General features: G+C 40.2%; 1 protein-coding gene across 1 annotated transcript in view; it reads right to left on the bottom strand.

The window, feature by feature from the left end:
- Positions 1–12845: 12845 nt before the first annotated feature.
- The window catches only part of LOC128738224 (SCY1-like protein 2), a 154639-nt gene continuing 144668 nt past the window's right edge, over positions 12846–22816 (bottom strand). The window contains exons 19-20 of the mRNA XM_053833207.1: positions 19821–19877; positions 12846–13007 (exon numbers count right to left, since the gene is read on the bottom strand). Of these exons, the coding sequence (XP_053689182.1) occupies positions 12846–13007; positions 19821–19877 (219 nt within the window). The remainder of the gene's footprint in view (positions 13008–19820; positions 19878–22816) is intronic.

The following is a 22816-nucleotide window of genomic DNA, read 5'->3' on the forward strand; positions in this document are numbered from 1 at the left end:
CTAGCTATTAGACTACCTTATATAACGGGCATCAGTAGTTTAGCAAGTAAAACATTCGGGTATCAACCAAAAAAGTGTGGGTGCGTGCCATTGCGCAACCCAATACATTTTTGGTCAATATCGAAATTTCCCAGTTTTTCCAATTAACCATCACTTGAGTGCTCTCTGACGTATTGAAAAGCCGCAAGTTCGATGCTGTAGTACTATAGGGGTTTTTGCAACACAGTTGTTTTAAAGTAGTTGTAGTGACTACTAATATAAGTTATAAATAAGCAATTTCAACCAAATGAAAGCGTGTTACTTAGAAGACAAATTTGAAGGGCTGAACGGTACGTACTTAGAAACGGGTGATTAGGTGATCGCCAATCCCTTCTCGAATGTGTAAGTTAAGAATTAAAGACCGTTATCTTGGAAGTATTGATGCTCTTAGTCATCATTCTCCTTGGTGATAGGAAGGTTAAGCGCACATCAGCTGACCAATGAAAGTAGCCTAAGGCTTTGCCACCTTCAAGGGCATGGTCGTACGTGGCTCCTTATTCCAGCATAAACTGCTACACTCATCCATTACGTCTGATCTGATCTGATCTGATCTGATCGACTGCCGGCACTTCTCAGATATCATTGACGACTAACATTGACTCGGACTACTACCTTGTGACGGTTAAGACGCACCCAAAATTCTCTGCTGTGAACAACATTCAGTATTGACACCAACCTCGGTTAAATCTCGGACGGCTGAAGCAGTCAGACGTCATCGTTAATTACGCACATTCACCCGATGCTGCGCTACCGGAAGAGGAAGAGCTGGACGAAGTCTCTCTCGAGGACCGTTGGAATACCATAAAAACAGTAATTAATTGTGCAGGAGAGAGCATCGTCGGGTACATGGCACAGAATCAGTGGAACGACTGGTATGACGATGAATGTAGAAGGGTGATGGATGAGGAGAACGTTTCGCGGATGGCCTAATGCCACTGAAGAACGTGGAAAGTCAAAGAAGATGGTGCTGTAAACCCAAAACTTCCAAGAAAAAAAGCGCTGCCTGGAAGTTCTACCAAAAACTGAACGCATCCCACAAAGCCTTATGCCACGAGTCGAAATCTGTCGAGTAAGGAACGCAGTATTACGACGGATGATCGTGAGTTGAACAAAAGGTTGCACGAAGTAACACTTCGATAAATAACTGAATGGCGCCGAGGAGGAGAACCATGGTAGCATACAATAAATCGGTTGCGAAAGAGGGAATCGAAGCGGAGCTTAATGAAATGGGACCGGTAAAGCTGTCCACTTGTCTGTAGTGGCTGATAGTTAGAATTTAGTATACAAAGCAGTTATTGGAGGAGTGGAAAGTTGAGGTTATCTGCTCGGTGAAAGACTACAAGCTGTACTGCAAGAACTATAGAGCGATCACCGTTCTCAACGCCGCTTAGAAAGTTCTGCTCCAAATAATTTTCCACCGACCGACCGGTATCACAAATTGTAAACAGATTAGTTGGAATCTTTCAAACCGGTTTCATTGAAGAACAGTTAACGCCGGATCAAATATTTACACTACGGCGGATCCTCCAAAAATGCCGTGAATATAGAGTTTCCACGCACCATTTATTCGTTAACTTCAAAGCTTCATATGATACCATCGACTGTAAAGAGCTATGGAAAACATGGACGAGAACAGCTATTCCCGAAAGTTTGTCAGATTGACGCAATCTATGACGAACGGTACCAAGAATTGTTAATGCAATTGGGGTAGATGGCAAGGTTCATTCGAAGCTCACGAAAGGATGGACTCCCATGTTTAACATAGTGCTACAAGGTTTTATGAACCAAGCGGATATCAACTCGTAGAACACGATCTTCAACAAATCTAGTCAATTCGTCTGCTCTGCCGACGACATGGCGATGGATGACCAGTTCACCAGACTAAAACGCGAAGCAGAAAAGAGGGTTAAAAGTAAACACATCCAAAACGCCGCTTGGGTAGTAATGTAATGATCGACGGCGATGAGTTCTCGGAGGTTGACGAATTTCAGCCAGAGAGTATGACAGAGTATGGGGGCGGAGGATGAACCATGAACTGGTGCAGCTCTACGATGAACTCAATATTTAGAAAGTGGCTAAAGCCGGACGCATGCGATGGGTAGGGCATGTTGCAAGCATGTCGGACAATAACCCTTCCAAGATGGTGTTTGTTTCCTATTCAGTAACGAGGCGACTAGGAGCGCATGGAATATAATGATTAGACAAGGTGGAGCGAGATCTGGTGGTGAGCTCACGAATCCTAGAAATTGGAGAGCGGTGACCTATAACCGAGTTAATTGGAGAAATTCTGTCCATCAGGATGTCTTAGGATAGAAAGCCAATGAAATAAGTAATGTGAAAAGTGAAAACGAACGGCTGCTATACGTTTTATTGCCGAAATACAAAATTAGTTCAAATAAAACAACTGGTAGATGTGTTGTATAAGTAACCTTAACCTTAATCTAACCTTGTCGCATTACTGATTTCTAAAAGAACTAAGCACTCCAGATATCGTTCAACCTTACCGAATGCTAACCATGTTAGGATTATTGCAAAGCTTCCGGACGATGAACTCATAAACTCTTTATACCTACCTTGCCACAAGCAAAAAAAAATGTAAAGGTTAATAAGAAAACTCGCAGTTGAGACGGTTGGGAAATACATCAACCTGCTGTGTGGGTGATTTGAACAGTAGGTATGGACACTAAGAAGGGTATCATTTCAATCATCGAAATGCTTCGCATTTAGCAGGTCACGTGACTGTAAGTTCGATTTCATAGTAGGTAGTTGATTGCATTCACCGTGCACTTACCATTTGCATAATCCTTTATCAATTTAGTTACAAAAGTCAAAAGTGGTTCACGAATGTTTGACTTTCATCTCGATAAATACAATTCAGAAAGCAGAATGCCTTTTACGTGTATCAATTATTATATTTTACCTTTTGGAAATGATTGAATGGTTGATTCCTCAATTATCTGCAATATACGGAGGTTGGTGGTACTTTCCCCGAAGTCAGAAATAAGTCATTTCATTGGTTTACTGCACATTGAATATTCATCTCAGTAATGAGAAAACAGAAAAATCTGTGTAAAAACAGCACCTGATTGGTGCCAACCAGTTCTTTATCAACTTAATTTTCCATAACAAAATTAAAATCATAAATCTGACTGTGGAAAATTTTACGATTGCATCCGAATTCCTCCAGAGGCATTATGTTGAGCGGGTGTTACCCCCACTTCGCCAGATATAGCGCGTTGCTTCCGACGGTAAATCAGTATATCACGCGTAGAATATTCAATTTCGTTGGTTGATTATTCAATCATGAACCGTAATTAATTCAAACATGTGCACACAGCGAGTGTTGGTGGGCAGGTTTTGTGACGGTGGTGAATGGCGAAGGAACCGATATTAGTGTCCCAGATTGATTGGTTTATGCGGTACGTAAGGTACGTTTAACCGAAACACACTGGGACCCAGCCATGCAGTTTCAGTGGTCCTGTTTGTGGTGATTGAAATGAATTTCCACTGGATGGTGGAGGATGGTTGGAGCGACAAGTTGGTTGGGAGGATTCATTACCTTTCATAAGGAAGCATTATGAATTTATTGCTGGTTTCGATAAGGCTGAGCTGAACGTGAATAATGAGGATGTAGGCAATTTTCGGCTTCCGTTTGATGGAATTGTTGTGCAGTGGATATGAGAAAATTTGTTTCTCGTTGAATTCACTTCACTCGGTTTGCAAATCGCCGCAGGGCTTTCGGCGATTGGAGCTGAATGGTTTTGATAGCGCTGCTCGGTTGGCAAATAGGGAAGCGGTTCGGTGCTCGGTTGAATAAGACCAGAAAGCGATTTCGTTTAACGACCAATATTGTTTGATCTGATATGTTTGGTTAAACTATACGGTAGTAGATAGATCGAAAGATTTTTTTTAATATTCCATAGTGGATAGTTTGTGATATTCATTTTTTTTTATTCGTTTACTCTATCTATACCCTGATTTAGATTTTTGGCGCAAAAATATAAGCGCGGTATAGGGCTTTACTGACCCGACTTGACAAGCAACGATACAACAACAATGACGCCGCTGTTGTTTCCAAGAAGTCGATATCGACCAAGAGCTAAAGCCGACTGGGGAGTACCGGTGGAAAAGGAAAAAGAAGGGTGGACCTGCACTGCAAGTGACGAGAAGGATTTTAACCGAAAGAGAAATATGGCTGCGAAATAAGTGGGAATACAGCCAATGCAAAAACCGGGTTAATCCATTTTTAAGCTCGCTTTCATGTCAGATTGTTGGTCCCATTTCAGGTATAATTTAAGCCCAATTCAAAATCCACGTTCAAGTAATTTTTGAAATTTTATTTTAAGTCCATTTCATTTAGACTTTTGATTTTTGACACTGAGTTTTAGCCTCTCAATTTTGACGTTTGTCAAAATCACGTTTCTTTTGAATATGACTTGTATTTGTATTTTAAGTTTTATTTTTCGAATTTAAATTTTTAACTGTGGATTTGTTGACTTTCGTTTTTCAATTTTCGATATTTGATTTTTACCTTTCGATATTTCATTTTTGACTTTTGAGTAAAATTTTGACTTGGATTTAAACATTTGACTTCGACTTTGATGTTGATTTAAAGTTTAATTTATGATTTTGTTGGGACGAACTAACCACAGGTTGAAAGCCCCATCAAATAGTAAATAAATAAATAAATTATGATTTTGAACTTTTGATTTATGATTTTTGAATTTTGATTTTTGAGCTCTGACTTTTACCCGTAGCCTTCCAAGTTTTGAATTTCAAATTTTGAAATGATTCTTGATGCTCTTTCTATGAAAACTCTTTGTTGTTGACTTGGACTTTTCGATTTTTGATTTCCGACGTTGGATTAAAATTTTGACTGGACTTTTGGCTATCGAGTTTTGAATTTTGACTCTATACTTTTAACTTTTGATTTTGACTTTGATCTTCGACTTTGGCTTTCATCTTTTGGTTCTTTACATTTTTAACTTTTAGGTAAATTAAGGTTTGACTTTTGGTTTTGGCTATTTTTTGTATGCCAGAAGTTCATTGGGTTAAATGGCCATTGCGTTAATCTGTCTTTTGTCTTAATGATTGTCTTTTGTGGCAATTTTTATTTATGCCTTTGGAGCTTATGAACTTTGACTTTTAAACTTCGACTTTCAATGTAGCTTTTGACTGTCAACCAGGGCTTGTTCGTTCACTTTGACTCAATGTTGATTCATTTGACAGTACCGTTGTTCACTTTCGACTGTACTTCTGATTAGACTTTTGAAATTTTAGTTTAAGTTTTACTTTTGATCTTTGACTTTTGTCTTTAGGCAATTGATTATCTTTTGACTTTCGACTTTGGCTATACTCTATGCTTTTCGTTTTGATTTTGGACTTTTTATTATTAGTTTTAGTTTGGATTTCAAAATTTGACTCTGTCTGCTGATTTTCAACTATTGACTTTCAATTTTGACCAAACTTGTGTTGTTAGTCTTTGACCTTGAAATGCGGTCAGGCATTAATATTAATATTTTTTGAAACGATGGTTCTACAATTGATGGAGGGACGGTAGGGGAAATTGATGAACATTTTTTGGTAATGGAGGGGAAAGAGTGGAAAGGAAGGGGGAGGGGGTAATAGGTAGCTACGCTTAACAAGTTGTCGTTGTGACTCCTACCTTTTGTCCAATGCTGGAAGGTGCATGGGTCGAACCAAGCTATAATCAGAGATTATAAACGGATTTGAACCCACAACACCCGCCAAGGCGTGTGGCTTGCTGGTACCCGAGTACCTTTGAACCATAGAGGCGCTGGACAAAATGAGATTGCGCAACCCTCCTTATTAATGTAGCGACGTATCTGGTTAGGGTTATTTTAGACACAAATTTTGCCTCTTCCTTGTTCTACTGTAGAAACCACCGACCGAGAAGTTTAAATCTAACCTGTACTTACTTTCAGAACGACGACACTACGCCCCATGGGCAGTGCCTTGCAAGTCGTAAGGGCCTGCAATTTACGCGAATTTCGGAATTTACGCGGATGTGCTCAAACAGTATATTTTTTCGCGTAATGTTGAAATCAACAAAGTTTCTTTTGACGTGAATTTTTGGTTTTATCTACGCGAATTTTGGAATTTACGCGGTTTTTTACCCGATTTTCGAAATTTACGCGGTTTTTCAACGCGAATTTTGGAATTTATGCGGTTTTTTACGTGATTTAAATTTACGCGGAACGTATTCTTCGCGTAAAAAGCGACTTGAGCGCATTTTCAATATGTGGCTTTTGACCACATACTTGTTTTTGATTTTTGACTTTTTACAATTGTCTTTCAACTAAAATCCTGAATTTTGTGTTTTCGTCTATGGAATTTGATTTTAAAGTTCAATTTAAAGCCCAAATTTTCATTTAAAATTATAGTTCAAATTATTCCAAGCAGCAATTTACGTTTTATTACGTTGCACTGGTAGTTTTCATGACCAATTTCATAAAACCGTTATTAAAACTATGAGCTCCACCAGAACTTTTTGATGACCGTTATAAAACTGCCTTCCGACCAAGTGGCCCACTCTTCAGAAGGGTTTTATTATTTCTTTAAGAGTCAGGTTATAAGCTCAAGTAGTAACGCTTTGTTGACAGCAGCATTAAAACCAATGATGCTTTTCGCTGCTTGACAATCACCGCCACAATTTAATCCAGCTTTTCGTTTTGTTTGACAAAGCTATAAAACATAAAGCTTGTCGCTTGACAAGGAAGCTAAATCAGTCAGCCGGCTTCGTGAACTTGAAAATATGTTGAAAAGTTGAAGCTTTACTGTTAGATGCTAATCGACATAAAGCGGTTTATAGCGACCATAATAAATAATCCAATAGAATACATAAGAAATTTTCAGCAGTTTCCGTAGATGTGCAGCATATGCGCATTAAATTTTATCGTGCATGTTGGTATGATAGCAATTTGCAACTTTTGAAAACTAAAAATAAAATAAGTATGCTCAATTACTCCATCTCAATTTCTAGTCAAATCATTTTAGGTGCTTCGTGTGATATGGAAACCGATTGATAATAGCTTTCTTTTTGCAACTCACACTTTGTTTGTGAGCAGAGGACAGGAGGACAGAGATCGTGAAGAATTAGAACAACTAATCCGAGCTAATGACACGCGCCAGTTTTATCAGAAGGAATTTGAGAAGGAGCGGTTTTATGAGAAGAAACGCTAGCAAAGGCTCTATACTGGGTTATTTCGAGGATTTGGGAGGAGGAAACGCTATCGGAGGAATGGAAGGAGTGGTTTGTTCCATCTACAAAAAGGGGGATCGGCTAGACTGCTGCAACTATCGCGGTATTACGCTGGCAAACGCCGCCTACAAGGTACTCTCCCAGATCCTGTTACGCCGGTTGTCACCGGTAACACAAGGTTTCGTAGGGAATTATCAGGCAGGTTTCATGGCGGCTCGCGCAACTACGAACCAAATTTTTACTATCCGACAGATCTTGCAGAAATGTTGGGAGAACAACGTGCTCACGCATCACATCTTGATTGATTTCGAAGCAGCATACGATACAGTCGATCGAGACAAGCTATGGCAGATAATGCACGAACACGGTCTTCCGGACAAACTGACGCGACTGATCAGAGCTACATTGGATCGAGTGATGTTTTTCGTACGCATCTCTGGGACACTCTTGAGTCCCTACGAGACGCGGCGAGGGTTGAGACAAGGTGACGGTTTATCCTGCATGCTGTTCACCATCGCTCTTGAGGGGTGATCCGACGAGTGGGCATCGAAACGAGAGGCACGATTTTTACCAAGGGTAGCCAATTTCTAGGCTTTGCAAATGACTTCGATATCATAGCCAGGAACTTTGCGACGGCGGAGGCAATCTACGCCAGACTGAAGCGGAGTCTAGGCGAATTGGGCTAAAAATAAATGCGTCGAAGACCAATTACATGAAAGGGAGAGGCTCAAAGGAAACAAAATCGCGTATCCCACGGACGGTAACCGTTGACGGCGACGAACTAGGAGTGGTAGAGGAGTTCGTGTATTTGGGATCGCTGGTGACCGCGAACAACAACACTAGTAAGGAGATCCAGCGGCGTATCCAAGCGGGAAATCGGGCCTACTTTGCCCTTCGTAAAACGCTACGATCAGGAAGCAGTTCGAGCGGAAAGTGCTGGAAACGCTGTATGGCGGAGTACAAACTGAAAGCGGAGAGTGGCGGATGCGTCTGCATCATGAGCTACAGGCACTGCTTGGGGAGACTTCCATCGCACATCTAGCGAAAGTTAGCAGGCTACGGTAGGCCGGACGCGTCGTAAGGATGCCGAATGACAGTGCGACGAAAATAGTCCTCTTCAACAACCCCACCGGCACCAGAAACATGGAGGGCCCAACGTGCACGATGGCCCGACCAGGTCGAAAGCGATTTGCGACTTCTGAGACGACTAGGAAATTGGCGATGAGTGGGCCAAGACCGAGTTGAATGGAGAGGAGTGCTTGAAACAGCACGAGCCACCCCGGCTCTATGTTGAAGAAGAAGAGGACTTTGTTTGTGGAAAAAACTAGAAATTGGCAGTATGGCCTTGCATAGAAAATTGTTTTCATTGTTGAATTCCAACATTTTTCCAAACAGCAGCAAAAGAATCTGTTGGTCAAAGTGTTAACATATTAATTGCAGTATAAAACTAACAGATGTATTGTGGGTTGACAAGTAGTCGTAATAAAATCAACTTTATATAGGTACACAATACTGTATTGCTACGTACCACATATAGCAAGCTTATAAAAGATGTGGCGCAGCCAACTAGTTTTTTTGTGGCATTATAAGCAACCACAGTAAATTTGGTTTATTACCAATTTTACTATGGTGTTATAGCTAGTTGTAAGTGTGTTTTGGCTCGTATCATCTTGGTATTGCGTAATACCTTAATAAAACCAGAGGTATTGATTAACACCGTAATAAAATTTTTATAAGGTTCAAGCAAAATCAATTGCCTTAGAATTGTTACTTGGGGGTTTAAGTCCAATTTCACGTTTCATTTTAAGTCATATTTTGAGTTTAAGTTCCATTTGAAGTCCAAATTCAAGTTTAATTTCTAGTTAATTTCCAGATGACCATTAAATTGTATCTTCAAAATTCATTTGTCGTATTCAAATTCAAGCTCAAATTCTAATTTCAAGTCCACTGATGATTGTAGGGTGGGTCACGTGCCCCATATTCGTTATAATGCTTATTGTAGAAAAACATTCTCGTGGTGTAACACTGGTGGTTCGGAGTTTTACAGGGTCGTAGGGTATCGAAGATACAAATGCACGTTTGGAAAGACAGTATTCTCGCCGACCATCTGGTAGCCGGAAAAGAATTGCTGTATAATAACATCGATTTATAGATTTCAAGGCAGAGTGTTATTCAATCAAGCGAAACGAGCAATGGCAAAGTATGCTTAGGCATGCTTTTTCTGCGAAAGTTGTTGCGTACTACGCTGGATAGTTCGGTTTCATGTGCCAGTATAGCGGTAGAGATATCCAACTTTGGAAGGACTTTAGACCACTCAAGGGGGAAGCTGTGAAAAGCGAGCTCTCTTAAAGTCTGCTTAAGTGAAGCACATGGTGGCTGGTAGAGAGCGTGGGAACCCATTATGTATTGATGATGCAATGGGAGGAGAGTGATGGGGATACTTTTGCTGTAGTCTACAAATTTATTTCTTCACGGCCATGCACCATATACATTGAAGGAGGCTGAGCAGTAACCACTTGCCATCGTTGAGTGTAGGATCCTGTGATCAGTCCTGAAAGGCAAGCTAGAAGAAAAAGTGCGGTGCAGGTGAATGAATCACGAAGTATATTTACGCGTTTACGCGTACAATTTTAAGGGTATAGTCAATAGAATAAGTCACGGCGATAGGCTGGACATCTAGCGAGAATGCCGGACAAGTAACTAGCCGACACAATATACAGCTGAAACCACAAAGGTTGTTGATGTTATGGCAGACCCTACACTCATTGGATGTGTATTTGCGGACATCGAAGAGGTCAACGCAGCAGCTGTTAAGGGCGAATGGAGGATAACAGTCCAGAATCGAGTAACCTAAAGGTGTATGTTGGATTTGACTCTAGATCAGCAGTTTCAAACCTTTTTTGGTTCGCGAACCCCCTGGCGAAATTTCCTATACTATTCTGCAGCGAACTAAATTTTTGGTTGAAAGCGCTGCTCTAGACGCTTAATCGGTAAAGGCAAAGTAAATAAAATATCATGTCCACCTTTTCGCGCGCTTAATGGCGGCTAGTGGGTACACTTTTTGACAATGTTTATTTGCTTTTGGGAGCTCCGCTCACGTATGCTTGAAAGTTCTACAACAACAATTAAGGCTGGAAATATCAACTTGACGTGAATAAAGTTGCCAAAGGCATGCTTACATTTTTCGAAACTTGTACCCACTAGTCGCTATTACGCACGCGAAAAGGCCGATAGAGTTCACTGACGCAACCCAGGGATTGCTTGTACTAGTTTGTTGAATGTATCAATTTGTTATGATCAAAACTTCAAAACTTAACTTCCTGCCTATTGAACAGTTTCATACCTTAACATGTGTTGTTAGTTGATGTTGCAGAAGACTTTTTGCATCACGATAATCATTCATACCTTATTGTGAAATTTTAATTTAATTTTAAATGGTTCATATTTGTTCGTTTTGAACGGATATAATAGATATTCATTAACCAGCTTATTTTCCTTGAAATCCATCTACAAATTCAGTTTAAGAATATATGACTGTGGAAAATCTGTGATTAGAGTTAGTGAAAAAAGTGTAAAATAATGTGTTTAATAACATTAGAGTTGCTAGGTTAATTTTTATGAATTTTTAATACAGTACTAAGAAGTCTATATCTACTTTTCATTTGTGATGTGACTATTTACAAATTCATTACAGTGCACAACCAGCGCTGCATTATACAAAGCATAAAACACAATTAAAGACAAAAATACAATAAACATCAATAAGCGTAATAAAGTCTGCTATAAAAAGTACACTTTATAATGATTATGATTTAGTGTGGTGATAAGTGATTCAAGTGTGATTCAGAGAATCGATACTCTCCTGTCAGTTGGAATAATAGAAACCGTCCGAAAGCAAAAAATGCCTCACGATACGACTGTTTACTGCTGTGTAACATGTAGATATGCGTAAGTAAGTTTTGGTTCACTACTGGAAAGTTTCTACTGTTCAAACTAGTGGGGTAGAACGGGATGATGGAGGGTTATGGTTCAAAAAGGGGGGTTCACATTTTTTTTAAAAAAGCTACATTACTTTCTCGCCGGAATGAGAACGAAACTCAACAGATAACTGCCAATCACAACGTTGCTTCGTCAAATGCCAATCGCTACGGAAACTTTGGACGCTATACAAACGGAATAAACGAAACGAACTACGCTATTATGAGCTCCGTCAATAGTGAAGAATTAGGGTACGGAAAAGGCCATCGAATGTTAACGGTTTACGACTTAGATACTTATGAGGTGGACCAAGTACTACGAAAACGACTTTGATATTACTTCGCCAATAATGGCTATCTACTGGGCGGTTATGCATGGGCCTACGGGTCTTACCTCGGTGAAATTAAAACATTGTACGAAACCGCTTTCATCACAGGGTTCGCTACAAAAGGTGTCTAGTAACAGGTCCGTGGTCATGATCACATACACAAATGGTTGGGAGTAGTACTTGGCATCGATGGCGCATCATGCTTGGTTACATCTTAGTACGTTTTTTTTAATATCTCAGTTCATCACGGTGGTGGTTGGTAGGATAAAATGTTTAACTACTTGAGTATTTTTGGATATCGACTTAAAAAATTGAATTTCTCGACTTGGCACCGGATGGCGGTGCGGTCGGAAAACTACCCTGCTAACGATCATTATACACGCTAAATAGGGAGGAGGATCGTGGTCGGTTTTTAGTTACTTTTTCCAGTACTGATTTGAAGTTTTTGGTGTTCAGAATCTGAAAATATACAGATGATTGTGGTGAACAAGACTGCACAATAAAATGGAAAAATAAAGACTATCGTAGGTATTACTACTAGAGAGGAAGAGATGAGAAGAGATTATGGGGGAGTTTGGGGTAAATTCATTTGGAGTTCGTAAAAGGTGAAGGTGAAGAAGATGTAGAACTTTTTGTTCGAGAACACATATAGTAGAAATAATTGAGCGGTGCTTTTAATAACGATGATCTTGCAAGGGCTAGAATTGTGTATAAAAAGAAATAGCAGTTGGAGCGTTTAGTAGTGGTTTCAGCAACAGCAGCATTGAGTAGTAGTGGTATTAGCGGTAGTAATAGTAGGTCAGTCAAAGAATACGGAAAAAGCGGATTTTACTTCACTAAGTACTACGGGTCTGTTGAATCTTACTTGGTTCTGTTTCAATATTTGGTATAGCATTACAAATGTTTGGTCGCTTGCATGATACAAAAAGCGTGTTAACTATAGCATTGATTTTTCTTGGTCAACGTGTAGTTCGAACATCCACACTCACAACTAAAGACGTCGATGTGCTCTCTAGGCGTTTATGAGAAGTACAAAAATTACACGAATACAGCGCTATAAACAGAATACTGCAGGCTTTCGCTCTGGTGTTTTCGATTATGATAGTTGTTGTTTTGGTTGCCATTAATTATACAGCGGATGGTCCTCAAGTATTCCTTTGAACATCTCTCTACATGAAACACGCACATGAATTGGGTTTCCATACCCGGATTTTTGGCACCAGACGCATCAGTCTCCTCATTATTCATCTTGTGGAACTGGCCGTTTGGTCGAAGTATTCAAAGTTTAAAGCTTTTGCGCAAGTTTTTCAGAGCCTTTTTCTGGCTCTTCTGGAAACTGCGCTGGAAAGCAGCGGTAGTGCTGCTGCGTCGCGACGTAGGGGAATACGATAGCAGTTCCAGCGGTTTCAGGTTGGCCAGCTTGGACTCGAGCTTCGATGTCTGTTGGTACGGATGGTGATTACGGTTTTCGGGCGTCGCCGTTAGTGCCAACGTTTGACGCGGGGATTATATTTGGGTCGATTTTTTGTTTGTTTGATTGATTGATACAGTTTTTTTTGGTTTTGATTTGAAATTTGATTTTGTTCGAAGGACAGGCACAGAAAGAAAGAGAAAAAAGAAAAGAAGAGGATTTTGATTTGTAGGTTTATCCAATGTTCGATAGTGTTGTCGGTAAGATTTGGCTCGAGAAGCTACTCTACTTTGGCGTAGTGTCAAGTTGGCGTGCTAGTTTGTGTTCCAGAAGATAGTATTAGCAGTGATTAGCAACAGTGCTGAGTGCATATTGCGTGGTGTTGGTTATCCGTGTTGAATGCTGTTGTAGCGGCCGTTGTACCGATAAACACTGTGAGAATTGAGTGTAGTTGCAATGGCTTTTGAACAAGTAGTGGTAAGAGGTTTTCTTGGTGATCATGAGAAAACATTAGTAACCTTCAGAGTACAACCAAATCTAGAATAATCGTGTATTAATCATATAGGAAAGCGTGTACCTAAACGTTTTCGATGTAATACCTGTCTTAAAGATAATGAAAATGGAAAAACATTGTTCATCCCAACTTTATGTCCAACTTCTTCAAGTACCTAACTATGTTTTTACACTTTTATCGTGATATGTAACGAATATTTGTACTAAGCGTCAGAATGAAATAGAACTAGGCCTAGTACAGAAATGCCTTTCGGAACGACACGATCATATTTCTGTAACGGAAGATGCGCCAGTAGGAGAATTGTAATCGTGAGGCCCTGGCCCGTGCATAAATGCATTAGCTTAACACGTAACGACCGTTTTCTGACCTGCCGTCTTAAGGGAATTGTGGAAAAGATTGGACGATTGAAAACCAATAAAGCCGCTGGTATATATGTGCTGTAACTCTTCAGGTCAATCTTTTGTTCGGAGTGCAAGTTGCACTGAATTAAATTCACTATCATCCACTGATCTCTTACCAAGCGAGCGACTAAAACACGGCAGTGAATCACTGACACAAAGCACTGCACTGAGCTTTTATAAAGATTCGGAAAGAGGTGCGAACACTGAGTGTTGCACCGAGAAAACAGCCTTGTCAGCATTGAGCATCTGTTCTCATGGCAGGGGAGGCGTATGATGGATTAACGATTCCTTAACCAAGTGAGTGGTTGTACTCCAGAGTAGGAACGGTTTACGACAGCGTCTGATCCGGAGCGGGCGGCTGAATCAAGAAACGTAGTGTCTCGGCACTAAAGTTAAGATGGCAGCGCCATGGCAGACTCGGGTGCATGGTCCTGGTAAAGCAACCTACCTAAACCCACCTTCAGCATCTGTGGCTCAAGCAGCACGGTTCTCATAATCGTGTGGAAGATTTGTGCCTCACCTTGTTACCCACATTTACATTTCGAAATATTCAGCATTGACTTAGGCGACAAAACAAGGACGATAAATGGAAGCTCGGTATTTGAAACTTTAGATTGCTGAATTTCGCAGGTGGCGACCGGGTCCTACTCGAGCTGCTTGGACCCCACAAATTCGGCATCGTAGCCCTGCAGGACATCGGTTGCAAGCCAGCGAAGGTTTGGAAGGCCCGTGGCGGAAAGACCCAGTTTTACCAACGAACTGCGAATGGGCTTTGTAGTGTTGGTCAGAATGCAAGATCGCGCGATAGATTGGAAAGCGATCAACACGAGGATGTGTTTATTGCCATTTCTTCAATTACCGCATCATCTACATCCATTGCCTGCACGAAGGTAGACCCGATGATGAGAACGAATTTTACGTGCGGCTGGAGACAATGTATGACAGCTGTTTGCTACGGGACATCAAGACCGTTATCGGAGACATGAACGCCCAGGGTTCGGTAGGGAAAACAAGCAAAGCCTTGGGTTTAAACATCCTTTCTGAGACCTGACCCTTCTTTATCGACAGATTTCACTGCTTTAGGGACTAGTGCAACAATTTTACTGACTCTACCTAGCAGCACCGCCTAGCCGAGATTCGGTCGGTACCGAGGTCGGTAGGGAAGAAGTGTGTAGACCAGTGATTGAACTCCATTGCCTGCACACCGACAACGATAACGATAACGATAACGATAACGATAACGATAACGATAACGATAACGATAACGATAACGATAACGATAACGATAACGATAACGATAACGATAACGATAACGATAACGATAACGATAACGATAACGATAACGATAACGATAACGATAACGATAACGATAACGATAACGATAACGATAACGATAACGATAACGATAACGATAACGATAGCGATAACGATAACGATAACGATAACGATAACGATAACGATAACGATAACGATAACGATAACGATAACGATAACGATCACGATAACGATAACGATAACGATAACGATAACGATAACGATAACGATAACGATAACGATAACGATAACGATAACGATAACGATAACGATAACGATAACGATAACGATATCGATACCGATAACGATAACGATATCGATACCGATAACGGCAACGATAACGATAACGCAACAGCAACCTGGAGGTCACCTGATCAACATACAATGAAAAAGATTGACCACGTTCTCATGGATGGACATTTCTTCTCTAACATGATGAACATACGTTCCGTACAGGGTGAGGATATTGACTATGCCAATCGTAAATCAGACACATAAACGTTGTCCGTTTCAGCTGGACATCAGGCAGCTAAATAACCCTCACTCTGTCTAGAACTACGCGAGAATTCAGAATGAGACAATGCCTACTTCCGAGGAGTCAGGTGTTGCAACCCTCGAAGTCGGTTGGGGCAGAATACGTTCGACCATCGAGGAGGCTGCTACCGTGGCACTAGGCGGAGAGCTCCGGAGTATACGAAACGATTGGTTTGTAGGGAAATGATAATAAGCGACGGAGAGGAATAATTGGCTTGCAATAAATATCTGAACATTTCCACTAGGGAGAACTTGGCCAAATACCGACCAGCAAGGAACCAGGATTCTGAAGAATAAGAAGCACCATCAGGAGGACAAAGATCACGAAAAATAGCTAATGACACTCGCAAGTTACACAAGAAGGAAGAACGAAACTAGTAAGGGCTACACACTGAAATCTTTCATGTATTGGGATGAGGGAGGTAATCTGGTGACAAACGAACGTGAAGTGGTCGACAGATCGTAGCAGTAGTTCGATGAATACTTCAATGGCGAAGTCGCAGAAGGTGGCGGAACGGACGTTAACCTAGGAATGACCATGGAAGATAGTAATGTCCCAGTACCTGATCTTCAGGAAGTCGAACAAGAAATCGGGTTGTTGCAGACCAACAAACTGCTAGTCACCATCACTCTTGATCATTCACTTGAGGGGGTGATTCGACGAGTGGGCGTCGAATCGAGAGGTACGATTTTCACTAAAAGTAGAAATCTCCTAGACTTCGTAGATAACTTTCATCATAGCCAGAAACTATGCGACGGTGAAGTAATCTACGCTATACTGAAAGTGAAGTCTAGGAGGACTGAGCTAAAAATGAGTGGGTCGAAGATCAAATAGATGAAGGGAAAAGATTCAAAGCTCGAAGGAGACAAACGTGCGCCTCTGACGGACGGTAATCGTTGACGGCGATGAGCTAGAAGTAGTAGAAGAGTTTATATATTTGGTGGAACTTTGGTGGCATGACTGCGGACAACTAAACGCAAAACGCAACGATCAAGAAGCATTCGTCGCTGTGCGTAGCTGACAATGCAAAGTACAAAATCCGTAATAGACCGGTAGTTCTTTATGAACTTGAGGCAATGGGGCTGCTCTCGGAGGACAAACGCGCCCTTGCCATTTTCGAGCGGAAGGTGCATAGGACAATATTTGGCGGAGTACAAACTGAAAGCGAAGAGTGACGGAGGCATATGGATCACGAGCTACAGGCAGTGCTTGGAAACATTGGAGACGTACAATGTACGAAAGTCGGTAGGTTTCGGAGGGCGACACTGCGATGAAAACGGTTCTCTTTAGCAACCCTATTGGTGTCAAAAACAAAAAGGTGCAACGTGCTAGGTGGCTCGACCAGCATGGGGATCACTCTTGAGTTTTTTTTTGAATCTAGAAAAAGGCAACGGCAAGGCGATGGGTTTTCATGTCTACATTTTAATACCACGCTAGACGATTAGATCAGAAGTGCGGGGATAGATACAAGTGGTACGATTTTCTCCTTCCAGCTTTTCAATTTCACACTCGACATTGACGACATTGACGATAATACTTGCGAGAAGGAGGCACAATCGAAACTAATATTAGCCTTCTACTAAGGATGCGCACTGGTGACCACCGAGATTACCATGGTACATCTGGTAAAAGCCGAGAGGTTACGGTGGGCCGGCCATGTCGCAAGGATGCCTTGTTGCTTTCGGTAAGAAACATCAAAATGTCTCGTAATTTTAGTTTCCTAAAATCCGATTCATTTAAGACGTGGGATCCAAAAATCCTATGACGCAGTTGTGCTATTGCAGGACAGTTATGAATATGGTGTACCGTAGTCGGCTTTACATAAATTACAATGAAACGATTCAGCTCGCCGACCTTCATACAAGGAACCTTCGGTTTAACAGACCACATAGTCGGAAATTTCCCGTTCCATGTTGCCTGATATCCAGTCCTCGCTAGGAGGAAAGCTACTTGAGTAAGTCTTATACCGAAAAGTACGCATGGGCGTTACATCGCTAGGAGTAAGGGTAAACTTGGGCTCAGCAACAATTTGCGACCACAATCGAGTATGATCAATGGAACCGTCCACAGACTGCCAAAGGCCAAACGCGTGCAGTCGATAAGCACATATCAGTGACAGACTTTGCAGCCAGTGATTAAAGAGAGTAGGAGTGGTGCGTAGCGGGCAAGATGGGTCAATCAAGTGGAAGTCGTTATATCTATGGCATTTCCTTGTGAAACCTTCTACAAGAAAAGGGAGAATTTAGTTATTCATCTTTAGCACACCTTAGGTTGCATATATTGTTCCTGTTTTCGAAGTGAATGTTAACTTTATGTTAAAGCTTACAACCACAGATTTTGGATGTTCAAACTGTATTTTACTTCTTGATGTTTGAAAAAAATAAATTGACATTGAGAAGTAATTTCCGTATAATGGAGAAAAAACTTTTTTAAACTTTCAAACCTCTTTCCAACTACCGGTTCATTACAGTAACGATTCTTGAGTGTGTTGTAGTATTCGTTTACGTTTGCTGTTAACTCTCTACTTCTGAATGCAATAGAATTACCAGTGCTGTGCTGTATCGTTTGTTTGAAAGCCGTCGCCATCTAACGGTAGGCGGAACTACACTCTTCAACATATGCTACGTTCTACTAAAAGCTCGAACTAACGTAGGTTACCTACTGTGTTAGAAGCGGCGGCCTACACAGGCTTGGAAGGTTGATACTAGTAAAACGCTATGTTTGGATGTGGGCTTCTACGTGTTAGGTAGGTGAGAAAATTAGTGCGCAGGTGATGGAAAAAATAGCATTGACAGGCTGAATTGAAAGTTGACTAGGAGATTAGATCGGAATTTTCTTTACAGTGTTCGATGGCTTGCTATTTTTAGTTTTTCAAGGATATGGCATAAACACAGCTTCCAAAACAGGGACGCAAATTCATAGTTGATTTTCTAAACCTAATTAGTTCGACAATAATCAAACATCCTGTTTTGGTGCAATTCGCTCTGTACACAAGTGGAAATAAAAGTCATCCTGTTTATGAGAAAAGTATCACTTTCGTCCGTTTTATTCCATAGCACGAGGTTGAGTTGGGTTATTGATTGGTTTACATAAAAAAGCTTTTACACTGAGTTTCATCATGGGAACACAGCGCGAAGTATCGCTTCGGAGTTCAATCATCGTCCTCTCTATGGCCATTGTATTTGAGTCTATTCTTAGAATTTGTTTTCCGTGTCGGTTGAACGAAACAGGTAGGTTGCACCTGTACTGGCTTTGTGCTTCCAGCGAGAAAATCGAACAATTGAAAAAATTCTCCCACAGGCCAACCACACAAACACAAAACAAAAGCACACTGTTTGTGGTGTTACAAGTGCAACATTGTAACAATTTATCATTCATTTCCGTATTTATCTTTGAAGTTTGATTGGTGAATGTCATTAGCATGAAGAAGTGGTTCACAGTTGAACGAATAAGTATTGTAACTGCATCGATAAAAAAAAGTTTCATTTTTATTCCTAATTGAGGAAGCAATTCAAATAGTTGAGCATGGATTGGGTAGTTGTTTTTACTTCCCTTGAAGTTCTGGAAGCATATTATAATGACCAACTAGGGGTACACACTTAGTTGACTTCAATCGAAGTTGGAAATCGCATTAGCATTATTGGAAAAGTATGTTTCTTCCCTTCTTATAGTTAATGCATTTTTTCTCGTGCTCCGCAGCTTACATTTACAATTGACTTGAAAGCGTGCTAAGTCCTTGCGTTTTTCACTACTTGTTACGGGGGGTCGCGCGGAATTGAATAACCGAAGCATATATTAATTACAATTCTGAATAGTGCTTCATAGGAATAGTCTCTCAAGTATCATCGTTTTTCTTTTACGACTCAATATTAATGAGAATAATAATCGAACCATACAGTAGAAAGCGATCGGCCTTTTTTATATTCAATGCTAATAAATATAAAAACTGGTGCGAAATTCAATATTAAGTGTTTTTAAATTGTTACTAAAGCCGCATTGTATCGTTTATCGTGTGAATGTAACACAAGGTGCATAATGTAAATGTGTGTTGAAAAAGTATAAAAATCAATTGTCTTGCCTTCTTTTTAGTGGGTTTTGATGACGTGGATTGTTGCAGAGATTCGCATACTTTTTCCTGGGGTAAAAAAAGGGATGTAATGTAATATTTTGGAATATCGAATTTAAAAAATAGATAGTGAAGGGCTAGTTTATATCACATAAAGTATTTTGTAGTCGTTCAAATATTTGTTTTGTTCAAATCAATATAGATAAAGAAAATGGGAATAGTACCCGAGTATATTATAGTTTTAAATAACAATCGAAATTCCTCTAAGAGTTCGAACGCATATCTGGTGCAACAGATAAAATAATATTTTCAAAAGTTATGCATCAAATATTTCCATAAAAGTACTTCAAATAACCTCAAAATAGTTTAAGTAATTCAAAAAAGAAGATATTTTCTAAACCGATGCATATGCTCGACAAATAATTACTGTTTTAATTAAAATGTACAAGTTTTTAACCAGTTCAAACGACCACACGTCGCAAGTCCATCGAATGACAGCTTAGGAATACAGAAAATTGTATTGTTTTTGTTATGTTTATGTTTCGATAGTTTCCAAATGAGCCTCTTTTTAAAAGCACAGCGTATGTACATATATGTAATCTGGTTCTGTAAGCCGCTTCTAGCTGAATATACTAATAGTACTAATGTCTATCTTTTTATGTCTAATCCAGGGCAAATAATTAAAACCATGCAGGTGCAATGATAATTAAGCAGAGCTTAGATAAATTCTATAAAAGCGTATGTATCACACGGAATAAATAAATGCAATAATGAGGAATCTCGCCATAAAGTTTGTTTAGTTCTTTCAAACTGTGTTTACTTTCAGATTGCTGTTAAACCGGGGAAAAGCGTGCAATTTTCACGTTGCACCAATTAAACACTAATCCGAAAGCAAATACGTTAACCCGAAAATCAAATCATATTGCAGACTAATATCAAAATTTTCGACCACCCGAAGTTGTTGCCATGAGCACATAGTTTGTTTACCTTGCGCGAACCCACGTTACTAATAACGGGTGGAAACTAAAATTTTGGAATTTTTTCGCGGCCCTCATGCTCAACAACAAATGAGCTCAGAGAGAAATGAGAGTATGTATGTGTTAGCTCTTTTCTCCTCTTTTTGTTAATATTTTTTGTTTTGTTTATGCTTGCCCAGTTTTGCTAAAAATGGCGTCGAAACAAGAAACATTTCGAGAGCGCGTTGTACACTTCTACGAACTGCCACAGAAATCTCGGCAAAAAGTATACGGTACAACATTCAAAAAGCAAATATGTTGCGGCTTCGACTGTTTACCATATCCTAAGATGCCCAACAACTATTCGCAACCAAGGTAGTGGAAGACCAGCCAAAATTATGGACGCAGAAGGACATCGTTCTCTTTCTCGTTTCTTCAACAACAAGCCCTCTGGTTTGGCTATCAATTAAGATGCACCAGACGAATGTTTGGAGAAAATTTTGATTTTGATTTTGATTCTGCAAAAACATCATACAGATGGACAATACGTGTTTTGGCAGGATAGAACATCATCGCCTTACGCCAAAAAAAACCCAATCGTTCCTGAATACCCATTCGATCCCATTTTTACCCAAGAGCCACGACTCGAAAAATCTGTCTCAGTGCGGCCAATCGAACATTTCTTCGAGATTTTGAGTTCCTTGGTGTACAAAAATAATTGGAGAACCATGAATTGCAAACAGTGGATTGGTAGAATCAAGAGATACAATCGCAAAGTTGACATGAAGGCCGTACAACGCTCATGTTTCGACGTCAAATGAAAGCTTCGCCGAACAGCCGATTACAGACCGTTTTCAAATGTACACTAATTTTTTTTCAACAATAGATAATGTATCTTTAATTTCGGTAAATCAAATCTTCTTCTTGTATCTTTGTCTTTTTTTTGACAGTTTGAGAAAAAAATTCCAAAATTTTAGTTGCCACCCGTTACTATGAAATTTTTCGTTCTATGAATAATTTTATTAACTAAGTTTCTCGGGAGTCTTCCGTAAAATTATCCGGAGTACTGAATAAAGTAAAACGTATGTACGTTCGTGCGTACAAAAAGCTTCTCATCAAAGCGGCCATATGCCAAGAGACGTATGTAACACGAACCAACATGAGAGACAGAAAGAGAGGCGGCATAGAAACGCATGTAACCTTTTGCTCGTACGATTTTATTTCGAATGATTGCCTACTTTAAAAAATAAATTTTTCGTGCAATGTAAGAGCACCACAATCACAAGACACAATCGCGGACAAGACACTTCTAACTCTTACAAAATGTTAAAATACAACAAATTACTTTCAACTTACATGTCGACGGGTTCCAGGAATCATATACCTATCTTTAGGATGAGAGGTAGGTTGGACATCGGCTCTCGTCCTGAAGATAGGCATATGATGCCTGAAACCGGTCGACGTGTAAGTTGAAAGTAATTTGTTTCATTTTAACATTTTGTAAGAGTTAGAAGTGTCTTGTCCGCGATTGTGTCTAGTGATTGCCCACAATATTCGTAGCTGATAAAAAAAATCTTACCATTTGAAATCATTCGTAGGTTCATTTTTACGGCACATGATGTTATTACGAATGGTTCGTATTTGGTACGAGAACACATTCGTAGCAAATTTTGCGTCAGAACGCATTTGATGCACGGCTATTGTCTGGCTATTGGGGGGGCCTGTAGCCGCAAGGTTACCGAGTCTGCCTTGACAAGCGAGTGGTCGTGTGTTCGATTCTTAGTAGAATCAAGCAATTCGATGTCAAGCGACTTTAGCATGGGTTTATTCTCAGGCCCCTCCACATCCTTCCTACTGCATTCTGCATTTACTAACAATGATAGCCTCTTGCCAGGGTAAGTTATAAGAGTGGTACTTGCTTGAAGTGCGAATGAGAAGCCTCTTGTTCAAGGGCAAATTATAGCTTGTTCCGCTTCCTGGTTCTAGGAACGAGATTGGTAATGCATAAGTAGTAAGGAACACATACAAACACATATACACACCCTCACTCTG

The sequence above is a fragment of the Sabethes cyaneus genome, chromosome 2 (assembly GCF_943734655.1).
Source record: "Sabethes cyaneus chromosome 2, idSabCyanKW18_F2, whole genome shotgun sequence".
Lineage (NCBI taxonomy): Eukaryota > Metazoa > Arthropoda > Insecta > Diptera > Culicidae > Sabethes > Sabethes cyaneus.